Source organism: Macaca fascicularis, chromosome 14, assembly GCF_037993035.2.
Source record: "Macaca fascicularis isolate 582-1 chromosome 14, T2T-MFA8v1.1".
Taxonomy (NCBI): Eukaryota; Metazoa; Chordata; class Mammalia; order Primates; family Cercopithecidae; genus Macaca; species Macaca fascicularis.
Genome location: NC_088388.1, coordinates 2,208,110 through 2,233,810, shown reverse-complemented (window position 1 = coordinate 2,233,810; position 25,701 = coordinate 2,208,110). Strand labels below are relative to the sequence as shown.

Genomic DNA, 25,701 nt, shown 5'->3' with positions numbered 1-25,701 from the left:
TGAAATAAGCCAGACACAAAAGGACAAATCCTGTGTGACCCCACACAAATGAGGTCCCTGGAGCAGCTGAACCATCGAGACAAAAAGTGGATAGTGGGTGCCAGGGACCAGGGCAGAGAATGGGAACTGATGTTTACTGGGGACAGAGGTTCGTCTTGAGAAGATGGAAAGTTCTGGAGACAGATGGTGGTGATGGTTGCACAACGATGTGAATGTATGTAATGCCACAAACCATACACTTAAAAATGGTTAAGATGGTAAATTTTATGTGATGTATATTTGACTACAATTTGCTGAATGCACCATTGCTGGTTTGAAGGTGGAGGGGCTGCGGGAGCAGGGACAAGGACGTGGGAACCTGAGTCCTACAGCCATGAGGAGCCGACTTGTCAACAGCCTGAATGGTCCTGGAGGCACACGCTTCCCTGGAGCCTCCAGATGAGAGTGCAGCCCACCAAGGCCTGACGTCAGCCCGAGAGACCCCTCGCAGGGCACCCGCTGAGCACACCCGGACTTCTGCCCTGGAGAGCTGAGAGATCATAAATGGTCACTGCTTGCAGTCCTTACGTCTGTGCTGCTGCTTACACAGCATAGAAAACCGTTGCAGCTTGTGTCTGGGTGGAGCCCTCCAGGGCGTGGACCGCCCGTGTCTGCAAGTCAGCCCTGGGCTGCTGCCTCCAGCGTGGCTTCCTTTGTGCTTGCACCCGGCCCGTTCCCATGGAGGGATTTGGTGAGCTACTCCTACCCTTGCGTCTGTTCCCAATGGAGGCTGGCTCTCTGGCTGGGCCTTCACTCACTCCCCTCCTCACAGCTCGGACCCTCCCCTCAGGGATCCCATGAGGGCTGACAGCAGGGGCGTCTTCACCTCTGTGGGCAGGCAGGTGGTGGGAGAGGGGCCCAGGCGCAGCATCACTGTCCTGCAGCCACCGAAGACTACCCGAGTATCTTCTTGGATCAATAGCATCTGCTTCGGAGCGGAGACAATGTGCGGGTCCACCCTGGGAGCGTCTGAAGACGCTGGGCTCCTGGGGCTGGCGGCCACATGCTCTGAGGAGCAAGGGGATCATGAGGCTGTGGTGGAATGTTCTACAGGGGACCTGTGAAGCTACTGTGGAATGTTCTAGAGGGGATCATGGGGCTGTGGTGGAATGTTCTACAGGGAACCTGTGAGGCTACTGTGGAATGTTCTAGAGGGAATCATGGGGCTGTTGCAGAATGTTCTAGAGGGATTATGGAGCTGCTGTGGAATGTTCTAGGGGGACTGTGAGGCTGTTGTAGAATGCAGAGGACCCAGGGATGGGGGCTTGGATGGCCAAGAGCAAGTGGGTGGGTTAATGGGCATGGCAGGCAGAGACAGGCCAGCTCCATGGGGGCAGGAAGAGCTGCCTGGCTTCGGGTTGGACCCTCCCTGCCCCCTAAGCATGAGGAGCTCCGGGGTATTCAAGCACAGAGATCCTGGCCTGGGGCTGTAATCTGGGGGCCCAGAAGCATCCATCTCCAGGTCTTGGCAAGGCCTGGTACAAGCAAAGGGGGGTCCCCATGTGGGCTATGGGGTGCAGTGCATCAGGTCTGGAAACTCTTCAGGTCTCCCACCCCACCCTGGCACTCAGTCACCCCCAAAGCGTTTCCTCTACGGCATCAGCCTGCGGCTTGGTCCGGGGCTCCCTCCCGGTGGCTGTCTCGAGCGGAGCTGGAGGACCTTCCAGAGAGGGTGGGGGCAGCAGGGGGCCCTACCGTGGGGCCAGGGTGTATTGGCCCTTGCGGTCCAAGCTGCAGCCAGAGCGGATGGCAAACCACAGGAATGAGCTGAGGAGCAAGGCGGACACCTGGGAGGGAGACACCCGAGGCTGCCCCACTGCTCCAGGCTGGGGGTGCCCCTCCCCAGAAAGCATCAGGACTCTGCAGTGGGAGGGGGCGGCCCAGCTGCAGGAGGCAAACACTGTCACAGCGGACCAGCTCCTCAAGGTTGGCAGCCAGTGAGGCCCAGGACCAGAGAGCCTGTCCCGGGTCACCATTCCATCTGAGTCGGGCGCTGGGCAAGCTGAGGGGCAGGAGGTAGGAAGGGGCGGTGAGGGAGGCGAGGGGGTACCGTGAGGGCCAGGCTGATGCTGGTCAGGCTGGAGGCGACCTGCTGGTGTATCCTCAGGAAGCTCCGGATGCCCTGAAGGCAGTCCTACGAGAGGGCAGCAGGCATGGCACCCGCCCTGACCGGCCCTCCCTGCCTGGACAAGCGGCTTCTGTGGGGCCATGGAGCTGCAGCGCCCACCTAGGCCAATGCCAGGGCAGCAGGGAGGTGGGTGTAGCACATTCCTGGGAAGCCCCCAGGGCTCTAGGGAAAGGCAGCACAAGCAGGTGAAGCCCAATGGGACAGGGCTGGCCCCTGTGGGCACCCGGGCACTGCCCTGGGCCCAGCAGGTGCTGTCTCCCAGCTGTCCTGAGTGTCCATCTTGGGCCACACATTGGCTCCCCTAGGCCGGGCCACTTCTAATTCACTCTGGGTTCCCAGCATCTAGCCCAGGGCCGGGTACAGCGCCTTGGTGACCAGAGGACGATGACTAACAGGGAGGGCGGGAAGCCAGCTGGTGGAGTGATGCGAGGGGAGTCCCCGCACTGTCCCAGGGTCCTGGTTCCATCCCGGGCTTCCAGTGCCACCCCAGGGCATGGCACGAGAGGCATCTTTCCAGAAAAGGGAGGTGACAGGCCTGTCTCTGAACCCTGGAGATGGTGGCAACTGGGGCAGGCTGTGGAGGCCTCTGTAGGGTGTCAGGGCTCACCCTCCTGCCCCCCACAGGCAGGTCTGCCTCCCTCCTGCCCATGCCTGCCCATCTGGGTGGCTCCGTGCCCGCCACCTGTGCTGGCTTTTCCGGCTCCCCAGGAGGCTTTGCAGTCAGGCCCATGGCCCTGCCATCCCCAGGGTGCTCAAGGCAGGCCCTCGCTCCTGTTTTTCAGTCGGGGGACCTCGGACCTCTCCTTGGGTGGCACAGGGATCCTGACTGTCAGCCCTATCCCTGATGCTGCTGGTGCCTCCCCAGCAGTGTCCCCAGCACCGGCCCTTCTGCCCTCAGAGCCTGGGCTGTGGCTCCACCCCTTGCCAGGCCTCCAGCCATTTGCTCTCGTCCCCTCTGTTCTTGGAGGGTGGCCAGGTGCCTCCCACTGTGAGATAGGGTGGGTTTGTTTCCAGGACAGTAGGGGAGAGGAGCAGGGAGGGGGCAGGGTGGGCTGGGGGAGGGCTGCTGGGCACCGGGAGAAAGAGCGGAGGGCCCAGGTTGTCCCAGGGCTCTGGGAGGAAAGCCTTCTTGGCCTCGGGCCCCGCTCTGTTGTTGCTGAAGCCCTGGCCACACCCTAGCCTACGCTGACCCTCTGGCCTCGCTTCTCCTCCTCTGAGTGCCCTTCCACTCCTTCTGATGCCCCCCAGGACGCCTGCACCCTTCCCCCTAGATAGAGCCCACCATGCTGGTCCTGCAGCCCTTGGCACGGAGCCCTCATGGGTGCACTCCAAGAGGCTTCTGTGGGCTCAGCTGGCCTTGGGAAGCCCCGAAACTGGAACTGACTTGAAGGAGTGAACGGCGCATCAGGCCTGCGTCCAGCTGGGCAAAGGGGCCTGTGTCTATGTCTTGAGCCTAGCCCGGCCGCCTGACAGGCTTGGTGTACCGTGAACCCTAACTAGCCTCCGATCACACCAGAACCTTCCCTGAGCCCTTCAGCGGGCAGGTCCCAAGGGTCTAGGGAGACCAAGGCGGGGGGTGGTGGGAGGATGGCTCTGGGTCTCGGGGTTGGGCCCCAGGGTGTCCAGCCCCTGAGGGTCTTGCCTGGCCAGCCTCCAGGTCCCCCCCTCACCTCTCTTGCCGCCTCCTGTCCCTGACATAGGTCAGCCTCTGTGCTCCCCAGACGGCTGAAAGGAGACCTCTTCCCACAGCACAGAAACTACAAGAACAGAAGGGAGGGAGTGGTGATGGGCTTCCGAGACCCCAGGAGGCGGGCAGCACATATGGGGAAACTGAGGCACCACAAGGCTCCAGGTGGGGTTCCCTGCAGGCCAGGGCTGGGGCTCCGGGTATTGCAGCTGCCTCTGCTGGGGGCTCCAGCCATTGTGCAGCCGGGGCCTGGTGAGGGGAGCTTTCTCAAGTCGCGCTGCCTGCGCGCTGGGGAGGGAACTCCTGCTGGAGCCAGGCAGCTTCCCCGCCCTGCTCACGGGCCGTGTGTGCTTTTTTTTTAAGTAGAGACAAGGTCTCCCTATGTTGCTCAGGCTGGTCTCGAACTCCTGGGCTCAAGCAATTCAGCTGCCTCAACCTCCTCCCAAAGTGCTAGGATTACAGGCGTGAGCCACTATGTTTGGCCCCGTATTTGCTTTAATGCTCTTGAAATCCTCCAGTGTTTCTGAATAAGGGGCCCTGCCCTCCCATTTTGCACTGGGCCTCGAGAATCTGGTAGGCGGCCCTGTCCCGGGCAGACAGAGGATGGGGGCTTTGTGCCGCCAGCCCTGAGGGGCAGCTCTGGCCTATGTCCTGGAACCCCTTAGTGCCTGGCCAGACCTCACACTGGCCACCCTGTGCCTGTTCTCTGAACTGCAGTCCAAACAGAGGCTGACCGCCCTGCCACCCAGCCGTCCCCACGCTCACCGTGTCCTGGATGGCCGCCAGCTCCTGCCGCCCTACGTGGGACATGCCTTTCATCGCCTGCTCATACACCAGGTCGTAGGTGTCCAGCATGGCATCCTCCACCTACACCGAGAGACCACGGGGAGGTCCTGGCCCTGGCGAGAGATCCAGGGACACAGCCCCCTCCCCACAACATCCCAAAGGCTGGTGGGCCCTTAGTGGAGTGAAGTCCCAGCACCGCCCTCCTCGCAGCAGGTGGATCTCCCCAAGGGGTAGCCTGGATCCCTGGGCAGCCAGTCACAGTGCTTCCCAACATCAACAGTGGGGCCTCCACACAATGGCCGTCAGTGTGGCCCTCCTGCCCCCAGAGGGTCCTGCAGGGTAAATCGAGGCCACGCTCTGCATCTGCCTCTCCTGTGGTCTTACAAGGTCAGCTCAGGGAAGTTTCCATCACGCTACTGTTGACCTGGAAATGGGGGATGGAGCTGGGCCTGGTGGAAAAGGCTTGAGAGACCCTGTGCCAGGACCTCAGCTCCCACAAAGCTGGGGGATTCTAGGTCTTTCCCCAGAATCACCCAGCTGCCTTCCAGAACCCCGGGCAGCTGGGCTCTGGGTAAGGCTTTTGACCAGAGAAGCCTTGGGCACCTGGAGTCAGATCTGGGTGGATGAGGCCACTGTGGGGCAGGGGGTGGAGAAGGTGGAAGGTGACGGGGCCTGGCTGGATGTGCCATCTGCACTCCACACCCTAATACCACCTGGACCTCATGTCTCCACCCTCCTAAGCAAGATGCTGTCCCCTGCCAAGTTACCCCTTCAAAGACAAACTGGAATCTCGCCTCCTACGGGAAGGCTTCTGTGACTGCTCCAGGAGTCACTGGTCTCCTGGCTCAGGGCGAGGCCCTCTTTGAGGTCCCTACCCTCTGATGTCTCCTTCCTGCCTCAGAGGCCCTCAGTTCTCCCCCAAATGCCATGCTGACAGTCAGGACACATGGAGGGGTGCTCAGCAGTTGCCCTAAAGGGCTGGGGGAGAATGGAAGCCCCAGGCCTGCTCTGGCCGCTCACACCTGCCCTCCAGAAAGGAAGGGTGGCTTCCCGCGGTCCTCATTGCACTGGGGCCCAGCCCCCGTAGCAGCTCTGACAGCGGCCAACTGGGTGGGCAGTGGGCAGTGGAGGCTCTCGGTCAGCCCTGCCCTAGCCTGGAGGCCCCAACAGGAGTCAGATGGACTTTCCAGGCCAAACTTGGCTCCTGACCCTAATGCATCCCTCCCACTGATGGCTAATAAAAGTCAGACCACTCTCCATGAGTCATCCCCAACTCAGCCAGCCTTGTCCTCCCCGCAGTGCCCTGGGGGGCAGGTGCCAAGCTGGCCACACCACTGTTGGCCTGGGCGGGGGCCTTGTTCAGCCTCAGCGTCTGTGAGTGTGAAATGGGGGTGGAGTCTGGCCTGGCCATTGTGTCCTCATGGGTGGAGGTCCTGGTGAGGACCGGAGGCCTGGTGGAGTGGGCCTGGGGTTGGCTCAGACCTACCCTCCTGCTTCCCTCCCAACTCCAGTGACTGTCCTCATTGTCAGGCGCCTGCCATGGCCCAGGGAGGACACGGGTGCCTCTGAGGCTCTGAGCTAGGTGTCCTTATTACTGCAGCAGGGGCGAGAGTGACAACGCCTGCTAGTGGCTGAGGGGCTTGCTCTGCCCGGCTCTTCCCGCTCTTCCCGCTCTTCCCGCTCTTCCCGCTCTGCCCGCTCTGCCTGCTCTACCTGCTCTGCCCGGCTCTGCCTGCTCTGCCTGGCTCTGTCTGCTCTCCCTGCTCTGCCTGCTCTCCCTGCTCTCCCTGCTCCACCTGGCTCTGCCTGCTCTGCCTGGCTCTGCCTGGCTCTGCCTGGCCCTGCCAAGCAGCTCTCCCCACGACTGAGGAAGCAGAGCTCAGCAAGGTAGGCCTCCTGCCCCAAAGCCTGGCTCTAGAGGGCCCTGGAGGCCAGGCCGGCCACTCCCCACGGGGCCTGGGCTCCTAGGTGATGCTTCACCAACTGTCTCCATCCCAGGGGATGAAGGACCCTGGGGCCTGTGTTTCTCAGGACACCTGGGGGCAGGTGCGCCCTGAAGGGTACCAATGCACTGAGCTCCATCTTCCGGTGCCCGGGGGGTGCTTCAGGACAAAGACCTGGAGCAGCAGGGCCAGCGCAGAATTCCCGGTTGCTGGACCCACCCGACCTGCTGTGTGTTTCTCCAACTCCTGCCCAGACTGAGGCCTGAAGTCCAGGGGTCCCCGCTGGGGCTTCCCCCCACGACCAGATCGTCCCTGGTGTCTGCCTGGGCTCAGCGGCCCTGACTCCATCCCGTGCCTGCTGAAAGTGCTCAGGAAGGTACAGACAGGTCCTGGCGGCGGGTGGGGACCAGGAGCTGCAGGAGACCTGTGGACCCGCCCCACAGGTCCAGAGCCGGCTCTGGCCTGAGCCCACTCGGTGGCTGGAGGATCCAGGGAGGGAAGTGGCTCCAGGGTGGGGCCAGACTGCGAGGATGAGGCTGCACCCCACACTGCTGTACTTAATTCGAGCATGAATTATTCCCGATGCAGACTCGTCCGGGGACAGGGGGAAGGTTGCAGCAAAGTGACTCTCAGGCCTGGAGGAGAACGTAATTAATAGCCCTCAAGCTCCACATTCATCCCTGAAGCCTGGTCCATGCCTCCTGCCCGCATGAGCGTCCCAGGGAAGTGGCAGCCAGGACTTCCTGGGGCAAGGATCGGGGAAGGGGAGGGGCACCCTACTACTCTCAGTGCTGGGCCAGGGTCTGTGGCCACGGGGCACTGCCAAGGGCATGTGGCGGGTCCCTTCCCTCCTGCAACCTCTGCCTTTCCATCCGCAGGGCTGCCACATGAGTCACGCTGACCCTGTGTTCAGGACACCTCAGGGGCCCTGTGGGGAGGTACAGGGGGAAAGGGTGAACGGGCCGGGCTGGGATCTGGACCCCCGGCTCTCACTTCAACATTTCTGGTGCCAGCAGCTTGGGCCCTTTGGTCTTTGCCGCTGTCTGTGCTGCCAGCAGGACCTTGTTGGACAGGGATCCCGAGGTTGAAGCCCGTTAGGCTCTGGTGGGCCCTGAGGGCAAAGGGCAGGAGGTGGGATGTGCAACCACCCCTCCTGCTCAGGCCCTGGCCCCTGGCACCACAGCTACCCCATCCACACCCAGCACAGCTCCGAGTGAGTTCCATGTCCTAGAGGACCAGCCTGGGCAACGGGGCACGGCAGGGGGCACGCAGGTAAGGAGGAAGAGTCTTTGCACACACCCGGCCATTCCTACCCATGCAGCCCCTGGGTCTCGGTGCTCCCTTCACAGAAAAGGAAACTGAGGCCCAGGAAGGTTAAGTAGCTTGCCCAAGGGTGCCCCAAGGACACTGACTTCATATTCAGAGCTCCTTCGCCCAGGCCACCTCTGTGGCCACCAGGCCTGACACGGATGATGTCGGAAGTCAAGACCCACTGGGAGGGGCCGATGGGGCCCAGAGGCCCAGGAGGAAGTCCCAGTGCCTTGCCTGGGGTCAGGCAAGGCCCTGAGAACTGACCCCTGAAGGCCAGCTGGGCGCACGGGCCAGACAAAGATGGTGTGTGTGGGGGATGCTACTTGGGGCCGGGACAGGCCATAGGCAAGCCCGGCTGGGGCATCTATCTTTTTGCACCCCCTTCCCTTCCTGGAGAGCAGGCCCCAGCTGTGTTCTGTCCTGTAGCCCTTGCATGGCCCCCTCCCCTCCAGAATTTTGCTTCCAGGGTCAGAGCCATAAACACACAGAAGCATGGGGCATGGGCTGCAGCTGCCCCAGACGAGCCCGGGCACCCTGGCAGCTGTCTTGACCTCGGCCACCTCCACTGTGACCCAGACCTCAAACGAGCCTAGACCACCCCACAATGGACAGGAAACGTGAGGCCAAAACACGGACCTGGCCCAGCTCATCACTCTGGTAAGACTACTGTGCCAATCCTCAAAGCCACAGCCCTCTTTAGGGGGCTCAGTCCCTCTGGGATCCTTCTGGGCCTGAGAAAATGATGTTTCTCCCACCTGGTTCAGGTGGTTCATCCCAAATGATGCCAGAGGTGGGCAGACTCTTTGGGGCCAAGAGCCTTTGGGGGTAAGCCTGAAGCCCCCTCCAGCCCTGGCACTGCCAGGGTAACTTTGAGCTCCCCCCATCCATGGAGGGCCTGAGTCCCCCCATCTGCAAACCACGGTGGGGGCCACCACACTCAGGCTGCCAGCACGGCTCAAGAACTGGCACAGCAGGCGCCCTGCAGAGCTTAGCCAGAGGACCTGCCTGCCACCAGCCTCAGCATCTATCATGGCCAAGCTTGTGTTTGGGGGCCCTGGGCAACCAGGCACTTGAATACACAAGGCCACTAGGACTCCAGCTAGGGCTCCAAGAAATCACCTCTTGTGACTTTCCAGGCTCTCCTGCCCCACTCGATGACCCTGCCTGCAGCTGTCCCTGGCACTACCCAGCTGCCCTGGGGGCTCTCACCAGGTCTGGGCTCTCAAGGGGAAGGTGGGGCTGGCTCTGTTACCGAGCTCTCATTCTCTGCTGGGCCAGGGAGGCCTCCTTCCTCTCCAAGCTGCTGGCCTTTCCACAGGGACGCCCTTGGCCCCTGCTCAGGGTCAGCTAGACCAGCCCGTCCTCCAGGCAGGTCAGCATCCAGGACGGAAGGATGGGTGGCGTCCTGTGGAGCGGGTGGAGGCTGCGACACCCCAGCCCGTGGGTCTCCAGGCACTGTCCCCCCCACCAGGCCTCCATCAGGAGCGGGGGCCCTCAGGTCTCATGTTCTGGAACACTCTGCTCCTTCCAGTCAACCCCTAAGGCCAAGCCAGTGACTTTCCTCCTTCTTCCTCCTCATTCCCTCCCCCAAACCTGAGGGGCATCAGCTCAGGAGGGGGTGGGCTGAGGGGCTTCAAGAAAATGAGGCTGGGGCGAAGGCCTGGGTACAGCATAGGTCCCTCCCCACCAGGGAGCTGCTGGCCCTCACTCACCTCCAGCGCTTGGCCTCCCTGCAGCCTCAGACAGGGGAAACCCAGGCTGCGGCCTCCCCCACCCCACCCGGTCAGTGCAAGCCTGGAAGCTGGGGCTGCCCCTCCCCGGACTGCTCCCCCGTACCCAGGTGCCCACTGGCTTGCTGGGGGACTCTCTGCTGCAGGGTAGGGGCAGCTGGTGCTCACCTGGGTGGGGCTGTGGAGTCTCCAGAACACCAGCTGCACCTGTGTGCAGAACGCCAGCGAGAAGCACAGGAAGCCCTGGGGGCAGAGCGGGCCGGTCACTGTGGGGGGCGGTCACTGTGGGGGGCCGGTCACTGTGGGGGGGCTGGACACTGAGGGGGGCGGTCACTGTGTGGAGGAGGCCAGTCACTAAGAAGGGGTTGGTCATTGTTGGGGGGGGGCTGGTCACAGTGGGGGGGCTGGTCACTTTTGGGGCACCAGTCACTGTTGGGGGGCCTGTCACTGCAGGGGTGGTGGTCACTGAGGGGGGACCAATCACTGTTGGGGGGCAGTCACTGAGGAGGGGCCAGTCACTGTGGGGGGCTGGTCACTGTGGGGGGCTGGTCACTGTGGGGGGGCCTGTCACTGCGGGGAGGCCTGTCACTTTGGGGGGGCCTGTCACTGTGGAGGGACCTGTCACTCTGGGGGGCCAGTCACTGCGGTGGGGGGGCCTGTCACTGTGGGGGGCCGGTCACTGCAGTGGCCTGGCCAATCACTGAGGGGCCTGGTAGGGTCTGGCAGGCCTGGGCAGGGCAGTGCCCTCAGGCTGTGCCCCCAGCGGGATGCTTGGTTGAGGCATGGATCTGAGCCCCGCTCCCCACTGCCTGAGAGGGAGACTTGGCCTGGGGAGAGCATGGGCGCTGGGTCCGTGGGTTCCATAGCACCTTCCCATCCCCTTCCTGGGCGCTTTTTGGGAATTCGTCCCTTGTTCTCCCATTTTGGCCCCCAGGGACCTGTTGATGGCAGCACCGCACCCCTGCCCGGGAAGGGCAGGGCGCCCCTGAGAAGATGGAGACCTCTGCCCACTGGGGCTGCTTCCTGAGGGGCATGGACCTGGACAGGGCCGGGCAGAGCCTGCCCTGAGCCTGAGCCTCTCCAGGGCCGGTGCTGTAGGCTCTTCTGTTTTGCCTTCTTTTCTGAAACAAGCCACCAGCTAGCCCAGCGCTGGTGAGGTTTGGGACAGATATGGCGCCTGTTCAGGATGCTGTGGCCTCTCTCTTTGCAGGTGAGCCCACCTCCCTCACCTCCCTTTCTCTCCATACTCTGCCTGGGTCCCCATGGCCTGGCCAACCACTGTCCCCTCTCTCTCACTGGTGCCAGTGCCCCTAGTTGTGGAGTGGGGCGTTCTCCGGCGGAAACGTCTGCTCACCAGCCCCCGGCATTGCCCCATTGTTCTTTTGGCCGGGGCTTCCAGGCTTTTGAGAGCCCCTTTGCAGAAGCTGGGGAACACGAGAGACCCCCCCTGAGAGCAGACAGATGCCCCCGACACGGTTTTATGGAGGGCGGCAGAGGTCACCCAGGCTAAGAACCCTGGGGATGTCCTCCCACTCAGGGTCTGGGCGACCACCTTTGCCTTCGTGCTGGTGCCCTGAGCCTGGGGATGTCCCCCAACTCGGGGTCTGGGCGGCTGCCTTTGCCTTCATGCTGGTGCCCTGAGGACCCGGAGTACCTGATGGTGAGTCTAGCCGCCGACCAGGCAGCTCCCCCAGGAGTCCTGAGGCCCTGGTGAAATGCCAGCCCCCGCAGGCAGCACTGTGCCCAGCTGGGTGGTCCACAGGCTGAGGCAGGTTGGGTCTGGGCCCTTCTAACCCTGGGCCCCATTCAGGGTGACACCAGGAGCATGGGTGTCCGTGGAATAGACCCACACATGCTGGCAGGCGGGCAGCAACAATGCCGGCATGCCAGGGGAAGCTGGTCAAGAGGGGCGTGGAAAGAGCTGGGGAGCCCTGCTGGCCCCCAAACACAGGCGAGAGCATGGGGCCTCCAGCCCTGCAGGGACGGGGCGCTGGCGGCTCCCCATGACCCTCCTGCCTGCCCTGGAGGCTGCAAGGCCTGATGGGCGATGGCCTGGGAGCTGCCTCCTCCTCCTCTCTTTACTCCTCCTCCTTCCTCTTCCTCCTCCTCCTTCCACCCTCCTCCTCTTTCTTCTCTTCACCTTTCCTCTTTTCTCTTTCCTCCTCCTTCCCCCTCCTCCATCTCCTCATCCCTTGTCCTCCCTCCTCCTCCCTCTTCTTCCCTTCTCCCCCTCCCTCCTTCTTCTCCCCCTCCATCCCCCTCCTCTCCCTCCCTCTCCCTCCCCCCCTTCTCCTCTTCCCTCCTTTTCCTCCCCTTCCCTCTCCCTCTTTCTCCCTCCTTCTCCTCTTCCCTCCTCCTTCTTTGTCCTCCTCCTCCTCCTTCTTGCTGGCTGAAGGCCACCGTCCCCATCTGGAAGCTATCACTCAGTGCTGCCTCCCAGGCTTGAGGCGCTGAGCCAGCTCAGGAGACCAGCATTTTCCAGAAACCTTTTCATTCCTCAGGAGAAACAGCATCCACAGTCTCTCTCTCTCTCTCTCTCCCCCCACCAACCCCCTGTGCAGAGAGGATCTTGGGCGGTGGATGGGCCCATGCAGACCTCCTCAAGGTCTTCACCATCAGAGGCTGCTGGGTGGTCAGGTCTGCCCTGGCCATTTTCTTTCTCCTCATTCTAGATGGAAATAAATACATACATAAGCGAATTGAATGTGCTTCCTTGGGCAGCGCTGCCAGCTCTGCTCTCTCAGCCCAGCAAGCTCTTTCATTTCCTGTGCGAGAGGCCAGCTAGGGGAGAGGCCGGAGGGGTGGGGGCAGGCAGGAAAGGGCCTTGTGGGGAGCATCCAGGCACCCAGCCCATTGGAAAAAATCTTTCCACTCCCTGCTCCCTATCCCTAGCCCCTTGACCTGTGCTCGTGCATGCAGACACACACACAGATGTGCCAGATGCAACACGCAGACACCACACCCATATGGCAACAGGGGCAGGTGAAGACCGGTAACAGATACTTGCACACACGCACACACAGAGGCACCTGCACACACACTCATGCACATGCACACACACACTCATGCACACACATGCACACACGTATATTTGCACACACATGCACATAAGTTCACCTTCATGCACACACATGCATGCAGCTCAACTGGGTAGATCTCCCAGCTCCCTGCTGTGGCCATGCTGAGCTCACCATCCAGGCCGGGTCTAAGTACACTGGGGCTTGAGGGGTGCGCTGGAGCCCACCCAGCTCGGACTGGAGTGTCCTCAGGACCCCAGCCCAGTGCAGGCATCCAGCTGGGGGCCTCCCAGGCTGCTCTACAAGCCTGAACCGCATATCAAGTCACCCTGGCCTTGAGGCTGGCTGGGGACACAGAACCCGAGCCCAGGTGCTCGCTGACCGCCTTGGCCACAGATCAGGGTGCTAGGCTGGTTTGTCCATGGGGGCAAGGTGGGGTGGGAAAGGCTGGTGACCGGGACAGGACCCCCGTGGCCCAGCTGGCTTCTGTATATGTGGCCTCAGGCCCAGCACCATGGCGCCCCCTGGTGGATGGTGCTGCAGCCCCAGTGCCGGTTCTTTCTGGGCCTCCAGCTCAGACCTGGACCCCTTGGCCTGGCCCTGTTGCCAGCCTTTCCTTCCATCCAGGTGTCCCTTTGCAGGCCACACACCCTCTTGAGGGGCAGACTACTTGCCTTGTCATCTCCCCATTGGGGCCTCCCACCTGGCCCTGAAGCCAGATAGCATAGGCTGGGGTTGTCCCTGCCCACGCTCCTGTGCCCCAGAGCAGGAATCCTGGCTAGTGCTGGAGCTGCTGGGTCCTTCTCTGCTCCCCATGGGCCCACCCAGGGCTGGTTGGCCCCGCAGCAGCTCCAGGAGGTGACTCTATTCCTATCCTTGGAGACATTTATAAACCAGGGTCATTAAACAAGCATTTGCTGAACTTGAAGGCTGAGCTGAGATCCCTGCCAGCCCTGGGGACCCAGGAGGCTGTGCCCTCAGGGACTTCCAGAGTGGTCCAGCTTCACAGGCCAGACAGGAGAGCAAAGCCCCCAGCACAAGCTCCTCACGGCTGGAATGGGGAGACAGGAGGCTAGAAGGACAGGTGGGACCCCAGGGCGCCAGGGAGGAGCTGCCTTAGCTGTGGTGAGAGAGAAGGGCTGTGGGCCTGGCAGGGGCAGGACAGGCGTGGGGAGGCTGCCGCCAGGTGGGGTCTGCGATGACCTTCGAGGGCCCTCAAGGACCAAGACAGAAGCCCATGGGGAGGAGTAGGAATGGGGGCGACAAGGGGCCACTGCTATGGGGTGGGGTGGAGGGGCCTATGGGGCCTCGGGGCTGGGGAGACACCCCCAGCAGCTCAGGAGAACCCAGGCTGGAGAGCTCAAGAGGCATTTCCCTTGCCCGGCCCGGCCTCCTCCGAACAGGAAATGGGGTGCTCCCAGTGCCCTCCCAGAGCTTGCTGGGCAATCGAATCAGACCCTCCCAGGGACTTTGGAAACAGCTCCCATTGTGCGGAGCACCATCTCTCTCTTTCAGGGCTCCTATAGGAACCCTTGCTGGGCGTGTGGATGACAAGGTGAGGTAGGGCCTGGTGGAGGAGACTTGGCTACCCAGGTGGGGGGTCTCGACTGGTCAGCATCCCTGGGACCTCTGTTTCTGCCTAGTCACTCAGGTGTGGGGGTGGCGCACAGGCCTGCCAGCTCTTCACTCCTTCCTGATTCTTTTCTGGGGACATGGGCATCTGGGAACACAATGAACTCACCCCCGCCATGAGGCCCTGGGCCTCCCTCACGGTGCCCGCAGCGCTCAGCACGGCTCCCAGGGTCAGGAGGCCCACCAGGCTCAACCCCGCAGAGAAGGCTGGTTGGGAGGAGAGAGGAGGAGGGTTGGGGTGCCCAGGACAGGTCCTGAGTGCACACAGCCTGGGTCTGAAATCTAACTTCGGAGTCAGGGGCTGTGCGGGACTTCTGGGGGGCTCTGAGTGGGCGCCGTCTCTCCACCAGACAGGGCCCTGAGGGAAGGAGGAGGGAGGCGGGACTCGTTCAGCCTGGGGGACCGCCCCTCCTTCCCTCTTTTCCTCCCTGCCCTCCCTGCCTGTGGGGCTATCTTAGAAGCCACATGCTCCCCGCCATGCCCTAGTGACAAGTGGCCGGACTGGAGCTGTCATCTTATCAGTCCAGACCTGGACCTGGGCCCCAGGCGTCCTCCTCCAGGGAGGCCCTGGTCCTAAGACCTGGGGAAAAGCAGTGGGTTCTAAGGCAGCATTTTCCCCATATCTGCCCCCCGGGCTGCAGCCCTCCTGGGCCCCCTAAGCTCCTGCCTGAGAGTCCCCTGCAGGTCTGGTTCCGGCATCCCCTCATTAAAGGGGCCTTCCTCAGCCTTACCCCCAAGTGGCCCCAGCAGACCCTGGCTCTCGCTCCCGCTCTCTGAATGTTGGATAAGTCGCTGCTGAGTCTCTGCAGGGAGGCGTCTGGCTAGAGCAGCCCCACCCCTGCCCACCCATGTCCCAGGTCCTGAGTGGAACATCAGCCATGTGGAGCCCTCATGGACCTGCTGAGCCCGGCCCCAGGCCACTCCCAGGTGGCGCCTGCCTGGGATTCAGCCCTGACTGCACAGAGCCAGGTCCTGACCCTGCCCAACATATACCCACACTGTGCCCACGCTCCTGTGGGGCACAAGAGTCAGGCAGGAACACCGGCTATCACCCAGACCCGAGGCTCTGTCCAGGGGAGCTAGGACTCCAGGGCAGCCCCTCCCTGCCCCTGACCACCTCTGGCTCCTGCCCAGGGCCTGGCACCACTCCGCCAGTGAGACGTCCAGCTGGGCTCAGCTCCTACCAGCCGCCCTTGCACCCAAAGCCCCTCCCGATGCAGCCAGGCCTGGACCTCGCTTACCCCATTGGTGCACAGCCTGGTACGGGTTCTTCTCCAGGGACGCTCGGCGAATGACAGCAAAGTGGGCCCCGAAGTAGGTGAAAGTCACCATGGTGGCCACAGAGAGGCCCAGCAGCTGTGGATAGGACAGACTCAGAGTGTGGGACACGGGACTGCTGCAGGATGGGGCAGCTTGGCCCCAGGGGACAGGGCTGGGGCTCTCTCCAGCTTCCTGGTCCCGTGACAGACAGGCTCAGCTGCAGGGATTCCCAGTGTTTCTGTGGAGTGGTCTCAGGGGGCCTTCACTGCAGACGCCCAGCACACTCACAGGCACTCACACACGGTAGACGCATACACACACAGCCCAGCTTCCCCAGACACCCAGGACCTCTGATCATGCTGTCTACGGAGTGGGATGAGCCCCACCCCTGTGCCAGCACCCTCCTGGGCAGGAAGGGGGGACGATCCCTGGAGCCCGGTAACCAGTGCTCCTCCGCCCCAGCTCGCCCCAGGCCTCGGCCCCACTCAGGCCTCCTCCGGGCTCTGTGCTGCCTGCCCCTCAGGAGGAGAGACGGGGCTGCCCATGGCGGTCACTGCCTGTGACTGTCTGCCACCAGGAGCCCCAGACACATGTCTACGAGGGCAGGACAGGGACAGTAGGGCTGGTGTGTGTGTGAGAGGAGGGGTAATCCCCATGCTGAGGCCCTGCCACCCCTCACCCCTTCTCACCCCCACCCACCACCCACTCCTGCCCAACCTGCCTGTTACCAAGATAAAGAAGCAGGTGACCAGCATCTGGCATTTGGCAACCCTGACTCGACTCCAAGGCCCCATGACGGCTCCTCTCCTCTCTTCTCTTCTTCTCCCCTCCCCTCCCTTCCCCTCCCTGTGGTTTCCAGCTGGGCAGGGGCCTCAGACCGCAGCTCCCTGCCCAAGAGGTAGGTTGCATCCGCCTCTTTGTCTGTCTGTCAACATCGCCCTAGGACCGAGCTGCTGGGTGCCCCGGAAGAAGGGCAGGCAGGAAGGGGAGGGGCAGTGAGATTGGCTCCCCCCTCAACCTCACCCTGGTATCCCCAGCCCAGCCCAAGACACCAGGGCGTTTGCCGACATCTGAGGCCCTTCTTGGTGTGGCCACCGAGGACAGTGCTGAGAGGGGGAAGGTCATGGGCAGAGCTGGGTGTGGGATGCAGAGGAAACAGTGCCTGGGGAAGAGGAGGTGAGCTGCCCGTCCTGGGAGTGTGCAAGTGTGGACTGGGCCTTGGGGGCGTAATCCTTGCAGGAATTTGGAGATGGGGTCTCCTTGGAACATCGTTACTGAGGTGTTCTTAGGAAACACCCTTTGAAATGTCCTGTGACAGCTTACGTTTTGAGAAGGTCGTTGGTTTTTAACCCTTCATGGGCGGCACTAATGGGTATTTTGTTGCAGAGCCTTCTTGGTGCCACAGGGGTAGGCTGGGGCCTCACTCACACCCACATGGGGCCTCCAGGGGGAGGCTTTGTAAACCTCGAATTTGTAATTACACAAAGCCGTGTCATTACCCGTGGGTGGGCGCAGCGCTGCCGCCCCAATACAGGCAGGGTTTCCGTGGGCCTCTGGGGCAGGGTAGGCCGGAAGAGTGTGAAGATGCTCCCGGTGAGTCCGCCGTTCAGGGGCCACTCCCGGCCCTCCCAGGGGTGCTCTGCTCGCCCCTCGGTGCTGGAATTGCTCCTCCTACATTTGGTCGGCACCTCAGCGACGGGGAGGGGACCCCCAGACCTGCAGGCATGGCAACCCCAGCGTGGCTGTGGGAAGAGGGCCCAGCTGCTGCCCACTCAGGAGTGCTGCTGGAGGAACTGCTCAGGCCACCTCCTCCCTCCCTCGGCGGAGAAGCAGGGACAACCAGGACCCCTGTCCAGCCCAGCAACCCCCGGCAGCACCTTCTGCAACTCGGGCCCCCAGGAATTCCCACCCTGAGTCTGTGGGGGCTTGTGGAGACCTCAGATGCCTGGTACCCACAGTGTCACTTCAGCTGGAGGCCTAGGTGTGGCTCAGGCTGGGGCGCAGGTATGGATCTAGGGGTGGCAGCAAGAGTGAAGGTACCAGGTCTAGGGCCTGGAGGCCCCCGGGCTGTGCAAGTGGCCAGCTTGTCCTCTCCAGGGAAGATGAGCTGCTCTTGGCTATGTCCGGCTCATCCCTGGAATTCTTTCTCCAACCTTGACCTCCCTGGAGCTGGTGAGGCAGGCTTGGAACACCACCCGCTTATGGGGTGCCTCTTCGCCAGGTCTCAAGAATTTTGGAGCAGGGCAGGCCTGGGTTCTTGACCTGTCCTGGTGGGCACCTTCTCACACCAGTGCTGTGCCCAGGTGGCCTCACTTGTCATCTCAAAGTGGCGTCAAACTCCCGGACAGGTGGACGGGAACCCTAGGCTGGCCCTCCAGAGACCAGGTCTGACCACAGCCCCCCTCCCTGTGCCCCACCAGCAGGGGCAGGGAGCCAGGGGAACCCCCACTCCTTTTGCTGGGCCGCACCCTCCCACCCAGACACCCCCTCTGCAAGAGGAAGTGGCTTGTTGAGGGGAAGCCACTGTGAGGCTGTTGCCCACCCCACACACCCCTGCCCACCCCACACACCCCTGTCCACCCCACACACCCTGCCCATCCCACACATCCCTGTCCACCCCACACACCCCTGCCCACCCCACACATCCCTGTCCACCCCACACACCCTTGCCCACCCCACAAACCCCTGCCCACCTCACACATCCCTGCCCACCCCACACACCCCTGCCCACCCCACACATCCCTGTCCACCCCACACACCCCTGCCCACCCCACAAACCCCTGCCCACCTCACACATCCCTGCCCACCCCACACACCTCTGTCCACGCCACACATCCCTGCCCACTCCACACACCCCTGCCCACCCCACACATCCCTGCCCACCCCACACACCCCTGCCCACCCCACACATCCCTGCCCACTCCACACACCCCTGTCCACCCCACATAGCCCTGCAAACCCCACACACCCCTGCCCACCCCACACACCCCTGCCCACCCCACACATCCCTGTCCACCCCACACACCCCTGCCCACCCCACACACCCCTGCCCACCCCACACATCCCTGTCCACCCCACACACCCCTGCCCACCCCAAACACCCCTGCCCACCCCACACATCCCTGTCCACCCCACACATCCCTGTCCACCCCCCACACCCCTGCCCACCTCACACACCCCTGCCCACCCCACACATCCCTGCCCACCCCACACACCCCTGCCCACCCCACACACCTCTGTCCACCTAACATGCCCCTGCCTACCCCACACAGCCCTGCCCATCCTCACACACCCATGCCCACCCTACACACCCCTGCCAACCCCACATGCCCCTGCCCACCCCACACAGCCCTGCCCACCTACTCTGGAGGTGGTGCCAGCCCCTGGGAGCCTGGAAGGCTCCTAGAGCGCGGGTTCAGCCCCAAGGAGCTGGCCCGGGAGGACAGCTGCCCCCACCCCTACCCCACCAAGGAGCCTGTCCTAAGGGCTGGGCCCCACTGCAAGCTGGCCTAGGGTCCCCTGGCTTTATTTCCAGGGAAGAGATCGGGCGTGGACGCGTGTGCGGGTGTGGACGCGTGTGCGGGTGTGGGCGCGTGTGCGGGTGTGGGCGCGTGTGCGGGTGTGGGCGCGTGTGCGGGTGTGGATGTGTGTGCGGGTGTGGATGTGTGTGCGGGTGTGGAGGTGTGTGCGGGTGTGGATGTGTATGCGGGTGTGGATGTGTATGCATGCATATGTGACAGTGTTTACCCGCCAGAGACTTCCTTTTTCCTCTCTCCTTCCTGTGAATTCCTGGGTCCCAGGTGCGCCTGCTCGCTCCACAACGTCCTTACCCACCAGGAGGCCCCTGGCTCAGGGATGCCACCTGCAGCTGCCCAGCCCTCCGCCCATGACGCCCTTGTTCCACCTGCCACCGCTCATGAAACTATGGATCACCCAGCTCTGCACTGGCTTGCCTGTTGCTGCTGTCGCAGTTTACCTGGGCAGTTGCCCCTGGTTATCCGGCTGGGGTGGGACTTGGACTTAGAAGCAGGCCTGGGAGGACTGGGAGGCTGCGTCCTCGGGCCAGGAGGTGGCAGCCTCTACCTTCCTGAGACAGGGACCCTTTCTCGTCCATCACAGGTGAGCAGCCGGGCTCTGGGGCCTGGAGCCTGGGGGCCCCTGTGCTGTCTGTGAGTGCGGCCCCTTCCATCGGGGAGGCACTCAAGAGCTTCCCACCTGTGTCACAGGGAGTGGGGCCTGGAGCTTGAAGAGACCTGTGGGGGCCACGTGGGTGCCTGAATCTGGCTCCTCTCTGTCCTTTGACTTGATTCTGAAATTGTCCCTGCAGCACAGATGCACCCCGGGAGCTGCCTTTACAGCCTCTCCTGAGCCCAGGGAGGAGGAGGGCAGCTCCCCTTCTGGATCACCCTAGGCCTGGGTCAGCTGGGCGGGTCCCAGGGGACCTCTGAACCCCCACTGCCTGGGCAGCCCCCTTCCCCTGGAGGGACTCTGGCCTGTCCCTTGAGAGCCAAGATCATACTCAAACCGGGTTCTGGGCTCTGGGCACTGCTCTGCTCCCAACCAAAGGAGGTTCTGGGGCGTGGCAGCCAGAGTGATCTCTGCTTAGGGCGGTTTCTGGTGAGTTCTGATATCTCAAACCCCAGCATCAGGGCCAGGGCAGACAAAAGAAGAGTGAGCTGGTCAGGGATGCCCCAGTGGGGAGCTTGTTCACAACCTTTAAGGAGGGCAGGGCACAGCTCAGCAAGGGTGGCCATGAGGCCCTGGGCTTGTGGCTGAGATGGCAACTGGCTCTGGCAGTGATTGGAACAGTCCAGTCCATGGCCTTCCCTCTCAGTGCCATGGGCTGCTGCCTCCACTGGCCAACTCCAGTGGGCATTGATGGGCACTCTGCTTCCCCCACCGCCCCTGGGAGCCTAGACTCTGCCTTCAGTGACGGCAGAGGGAACCCAGGGATGGTGCCCCTTCAAAGACACAGCTGTCTCCCAGGGGAGTCTAAAGGGATCCCACACATGTGTCACAGATGCCAGGGACAGACTGTAGGGGAGGTGTCTCCATCCACATCCACGCTGTGCCACCCACTAGTTTGTGGGGCCGGGCACCACCAAGCCTGCTGTCCTGCCTGGGCCACTCCAGCCTGGGCTGAGACTCGGCACCCCGTGGGAGTGGAGGAGTGGGGCAGAGGCAGGAGATGCCCAGGGTAAGAGCCAGATGCCTTTAGACTGACCCCCTGGGCCTGGGCAGGACTGGGGGCAGGGGAAGACCCGCTGGCAGAAAAATGCACATCGGACCCTCCTCCTAATGGTCCCCACACTCCCTGTGCAGACAAGGCAGACTGCAGGGCAGAAGCTTGCAACCCCATTCCTGGTGGTCAGTGTGCTTTATTTAGCCCTTGATGAACAGACTGTTTCATGACAAACGGGGGCAGTGAGCTCCCGACACCTTTAAAGCTGCAGTGTTGCCTCTCTCAGGAACCTAGAAGTGAACGACCATCCCCATTCAGGCCAGACCCTGATGCTCAAGGGTCAGGGCCCAGGCCTGTTGCCAGGCTGCCCTCTCTCTTGGACAGGTGCAGGGACCCTTGGGAGGGGCACAAGGTTGCAGAGGATCTTTAAGCAGAGTGAGGAATATGGTGAGAGAAAGCCTTAGGAGGAGGGTTCAGTGTCAGCGTTCACTATGGACAGAATCATTTTCCTGCATAATTCATAGGTTGAAGCCTTGCCCCCCAATGAGATAGTGTTAGGAAGTGGATCTCTGGGAGGTAATTAGGGACAGATGAGGACATGAAGGTCCCTGGTCCCATAGAATTAGTGCCCTTATACGAAGAGTCATTTAGGAGCTCCCTCTTCTCTCTTTCTCTCTCCTTACATGCACTGAAGGATAGCTGTATGAAGACACAGAGAGAAGGCGGCCGTCTGCAAGCCAGGAAGAGAGCCCTCACAAAGACTGGAATCAGCAGCACCTTGATGTTGGACTTTCAGTCTCCAGAACTGCAAGAAATAAGCACCTGCTGTTTACATGCCCAGCCCTTGGTGCTCCTTATGGCAGTTGGAGCTAACTGAGACAGCTCCCAGCACTCACCCATTCATTCATTCATTCATTCATTCGTTCATTTACCTCATGTCTACTGAACAGCTCTGGGATGGCTCTGGGAAGCTGTGAGTCACATATATTGCCCCAGCAATGTGTGAAATATGTTTAGAGACAGTGGGGAGCAGAGAGGGTAGACGCCCTGAGAACCCCAGCAGGGCTGGCCAGAAACACAGGCCTTGTTGGGCTGAGGCTGGCATGGGGTGAACTTGGGAGCCTTGGGGGCAGAGGTGATAGATGTGGGGTGTTTAAAGGCAGTGAGACCAAGAAGGGAGATGGATGGTGCCCCCCCATGCCAGGCTTTGCCAGCCTCCCAACACATGAGTGTTCACCCGCCTGGATGAGACACCGCCGTGGACTTGGGAGTGAAGATGGTGAATTTGGGCAATGCTGGAGACCATGCAGGTGGGAGGTGGGACAGGGGCAAGAGGCCGGGGCCCAGGCAGGAGCCGACAGCCTGCCAGTGCTCCCCTGAGAAGCAACCTCAGTGGGTGGCTTGGGGTCTGCTGGGCTGCCCCCACACTGACACCCTGGCTGCAGGGCCCCCTGTGTCCCCAGTGATGGCTCTCGGGATGGCTGTGTGGCCTACTCAGAGCCATCCCTGCAGCCCATGATCTCTGGGTCACCAGTTGCCAGAAGTGTCCCCCCTGCCTTGGGCAGAGGCTGAGCACCCCAGAGTGGGAGGGAAGGTGCAGTGGGGGCTCAGCCAACACTGCTCAGCCTAAGAGTCCATCACATGTGGACTGCACCCCGGCGTCAGCCAGAGTGATCTCTGCTTAGGGTGGTTTCCAGTGAGTTCTGATATCTCAAACACCAGCATCAGGGCCAGGGCAGACAAAAGAAGAGTGAGCTGGTCAGGGGTGCCCCAGTGGGGAGCTCATTCACAACCTTTAAGGAGGGCAGGGCACAGCCCAGCAGGGGTGGCCACGAGGCCCTGGGCTTGTGGCTGAGATGGCAACTGGCTCTGGCAGTGATTGGAACAGTCCAGTCCACGGAACCCTGTGGCCTTGGCCGGAGGCTCATGGTGCCACAGGAACTGGAGCAATGGGTGGCCTCCCTCACCTGGTGCCCAAGTAAAGGAGGACTGGGTGCCCCTGAGGAAGGACGTTGCCATACTCTCACAAATTTACATTATTCTTCTCTCCCCCAGTCTCCCCTCAGGGACCTGCAGCCATTTGCTGGGGTGGCTAGTCTGTCCTCAGACTCAGGGGACTTACTGGACACTAACTCTACCCTGACACCCACTCCTGGGGACACAAACACCCGTCAGATCTAATAGTCAGAGGAGGGGCGTGTGGAGGCCAGGGTACTCATGGAGCTCTAGCTCAGGTCCAACTCTCGGTGGGTGCAGAGGTCACTTCCCTAGCCTCAGACAGGTGAGTAAATGGACTTATGTGGCAGCCAGCAGAGTCCCCACATGTGTCCCCTGACCTGAGGGGTGGGGGCTGCTATGGTGGGAAAGGCCAAGTAGAAGCCATGGGGTGAACTCTGCCTAGGAAAATCGTCAGTCAAAAGCAACCTGCGGCCCTGGAAGGACCACAAAGGTCAGTGCTGCCATTGAGGACTTGGAAGATGCAGGGTGACGACCACTATGGCAGCCTCGTTCCACTCATTAAATTGGCTTGTGTGGAAGACAGGGGGGTCCTGGAGAAGGAAGGACAGTGAATTCTGGTAAACTTAACCAGGACTCCAATTGCAACTGCTGTTCCAGATATGACTACTGATCACCGGGGCAAATCAAAGCATCCCTGGACACCTGGTCTACAACCATTGATCTGGTGAAAGCTTTGATTTTTAATATAGATCTTATTTTTTAGAGCAGTTTCATGTTTACAGAGAAATTGAGCATATTTGAGAGTTCTCATATAGCACCTCTCCCCACACACAGTTTCCCTTATTATTAATATCTGGAATTAGTGTGATACATCTTTGCAACTGATGAACCAATGTTGACCTAGTCATTGATCAGGTTATATGAGGGTTCACTCTTGGTGTGTACATTCTATGAGTTTGGGCAAATGTGTAATGGCATGTCTCCACTATTACAGTATCATACAGAATTATTTTACTGCCCTAAAATCTGTCTGTGCTCCATTTATTCTTCCCTCCCTCTCCACTGACTCCTGGAAACCACTGATCTTTTCATTGTCTGCATAGTTTTACTTTTTCCAAAACGTCACATAGTGGGAAATTATACAACCTGAAAAGATAGGTAGACTTCTTCAGATTGGCTTCTTTCACTTGGCAATATGCATTTAAGGTTCCTTCACATCTTTCCATGCCATGATAGTTCATTTTTCTTTATCACTGAATAATATTCCATTCCTTGCGTGTACTAGAATTTGTTTATCCATTCACGTATTGAAGAACTTCCTGGTTGCTTCCAAGTTTTGACAATTATAAATAAAGCTGTACAAACATTAATGTCAAGGTCCTTGGGTAGACGTACGTTTTCAGCTTATTTGGGTAAACACCTAGGGCATGATTGCTGGATCATATGGTAAGACTATATTTGGTTTTGTAAGAAACCACCAAACTATTTTCCAAAGTGGCTGTCTCATGTTGCATTTCCACCAACAATGACAGAGTTCCTGTTGCTCCATGCTCTTGCCACCATTTGGTGATGTCAATGAGTTCCTGTTGCTCCATTCTCTTGCTACCATTTAGTGGTGTCAGTGTTTTGGATTTTGGTCATTCTTATAGGCATCTCATTGTTGTTTTAATTTGCAATTCTCTAATGACATGTGATACGAAACCTCTTTTCATGGGCTCATTTGCCATCTGTGCATCTTCTTTGGTGAGGAGTCTGTTCATAATTTTTCCTATTTTTACATTCAGTTGTTTGTTTTTTCATTGTTGAGTTTTAGGAGTTCTTTGACTATTTTGGAGGCAAGTCCTTTATTAGATATGTGTTTTGCAAAGATTTTCTCCCACTCTGTGGCTTGTCTTTTCATTCTTTTAATGGTGTCTTTTGCAAAGTAGAAGTCTTTACATGTTAATGAAGTCCAGCTTATCAGCTATGATCTGATGAATGCTTTTGATTCCTTGATACCTCTGAGTAAAGGCCACCAGAAGCTAGTTGCTTTCAACTGGCAAGGGCAGGAATACACGTGCACTGTCCTGCTCTGGGGTACATCAACTCTAGGTCATAATCTAGTCAACAGCTACCTTGACCAGCTTTCCCTTCCACAACCTTTCCCCTGGCTGGTTGCACTGACAATGGCAGCTGATCTTGCTGCAGAACTGGTCTGCAAACCTGGTGAGCAGAACTGGCAGTGACACAAGCACAACTTGATAATATGGTGTGTGCTGGGGAGGGTGGGGAATGAATTCCATACAAATTGGGGCCCTGACCCTTTGATGAAATTGCTGGGGTTCCAGTGGTCTGGGCCATGCTGTGATCTATGTCTGACCCTTCCTTCTACCTCAGAGGAAGCACAGTGCCTCGTGGGTGTCTTTGGATCTTGGAGGCAGCTCGTATGTGATATCCCGACCCATGTAGGAATGACCTAAAATGCTGTCTGCTTTCTGTGAGTCCCAGAACAAGAGAAGGCTCTGCAGCAAGTGCATGTGGCCATGAAAGCTGCTGAGCAACTTGAGCCATGGGACCAACAGATCCTATGGCATTTGAGGTGTCTGTGGCAGATAAGGATGCTGTGTAGGGGCCATGATAGGCTCCTGCAGTTGAATCACAGACTGATGGCAGTCAAGCTCTGCCATCATCTGTGGATAACTCTGTGGATTGCATCTAGTCCTTCAGAGAGACTGGACAGGCCACCAAGTCACCATGTGATTGGAACTATACATCATGAGTGGGATGTTGCTGAACCCAGCAAGCCATAGAGTCGGGCTTGCATAGCTATGTTCTGTCTTCAAGTGGAAGCAGCATATACAACTCGGGGGGCTCAGGCAGGCCCTGAAGGCACAAGCAAGTTACATGTAAAAGTGGCTCCAACACCTGTGGTCCCTACTCCTGCCATTCTGCAGTCACTCTCTCAGCCAGCACCTGTGGCTTCGTAGGAAGTTCCCTGCAGCCTGATCATTGTGGAAGAACAAGTCTGGTCCCAGCTTACAGATGCTT

The 25,701-nt window shown here is 60.3% G+C and overlaps 2 protein-coding genes and 2 long non-coding RNA genes across 25 annotated transcripts; 3 read left to right on the top strand and 1 right to left on the bottom strand.

Annotated features, from left to right (window-relative positions):
- Positions 1-244: 244 nt before the first annotated feature.
- Positions 245-16,363, bottom strand: TSPAN32 (tetraspanin 32). Of its 22 annotated transcripts, none has more exons than XM_074012884.1 (10): positions 16,262-16,363; positions 15,515-15,629; positions 14,383-14,631; positions 12,221-12,292; positions 9,793-9,867; positions 4,620-4,721; positions 3,838-3,924; positions 1,735-1,826; positions 866-1,047; positions 245-529 (listed from the first exon to the last, which is right to left on the bottom strand). In XM_074012884.1, the coding sequence occupies exons 3-10, from the start codon at positions 14,389-14,391 to the stop codon at positions 468-470; spliced, it is 681 nt and encodes a 226-aa protein (XP_073868985.1). In that variant the 5' UTR covers positions 14,392-14,631; positions 15,515-15,629; positions 16,262-16,363; the 3' UTR covers positions 245-467. The 22 variants fall into 22 exon arrangements, 20 of the variants coding, with proteins under 20 accessions (XP_073868985.1, XP_073868982.1, XP_005576955.3 ...); XM_074012881.1 differs by having other exon boundaries at positions 14,383-14,480; XM_005576898.4 differs by lacking the exon at positions 12,221-12,292 and adding an exon at positions 2,090-2,173 and having other exon boundaries at positions 14,383-14,480.
- LOC141408421 (uncharacterized) lies at positions 3,185-7,855 on the top strand. Its single transcript, XR_012422908.1, has 3 exons — positions 3,185-4,019; positions 4,572-6,959; positions 7,172-7,855. It is a non-coding gene; the product is annotated as an uncharacterized lncRNA (long non-coding RNA).
- Positions 8,347-12,323, top strand: LOC135966976 (uncharacterized). The gene is made up of 4 exons (XR_010580721.2): positions 8,347-8,551; positions 10,559-10,834; positions 11,162-11,284; positions 12,186-12,323. It is a non-coding gene; the product is annotated as an uncharacterized lncRNA (long non-coding RNA).
- Positions 16,364-16,568: 205 nt separating the features above from the next.
- C14H11orf21 (chromosome 14 C11orf21 homolog) lies at positions 16,569-19,748 on the top strand. Its single transcript, XM_045372388.3, is given in 4 exon segments — positions 16,569-16,709; positions 17,825-17,918; positions 19,371-19,565; positions 19,568-19,748. Coding segments are annotated over 4 exon segments (399 nt in total). The 5' UTR covers positions 16,569-16,656; the 3' UTR covers positions 19,625-19,748.
- The last annotated feature ends 5,953 nt before the right edge of the window (positions 19,749-25,701 follow it).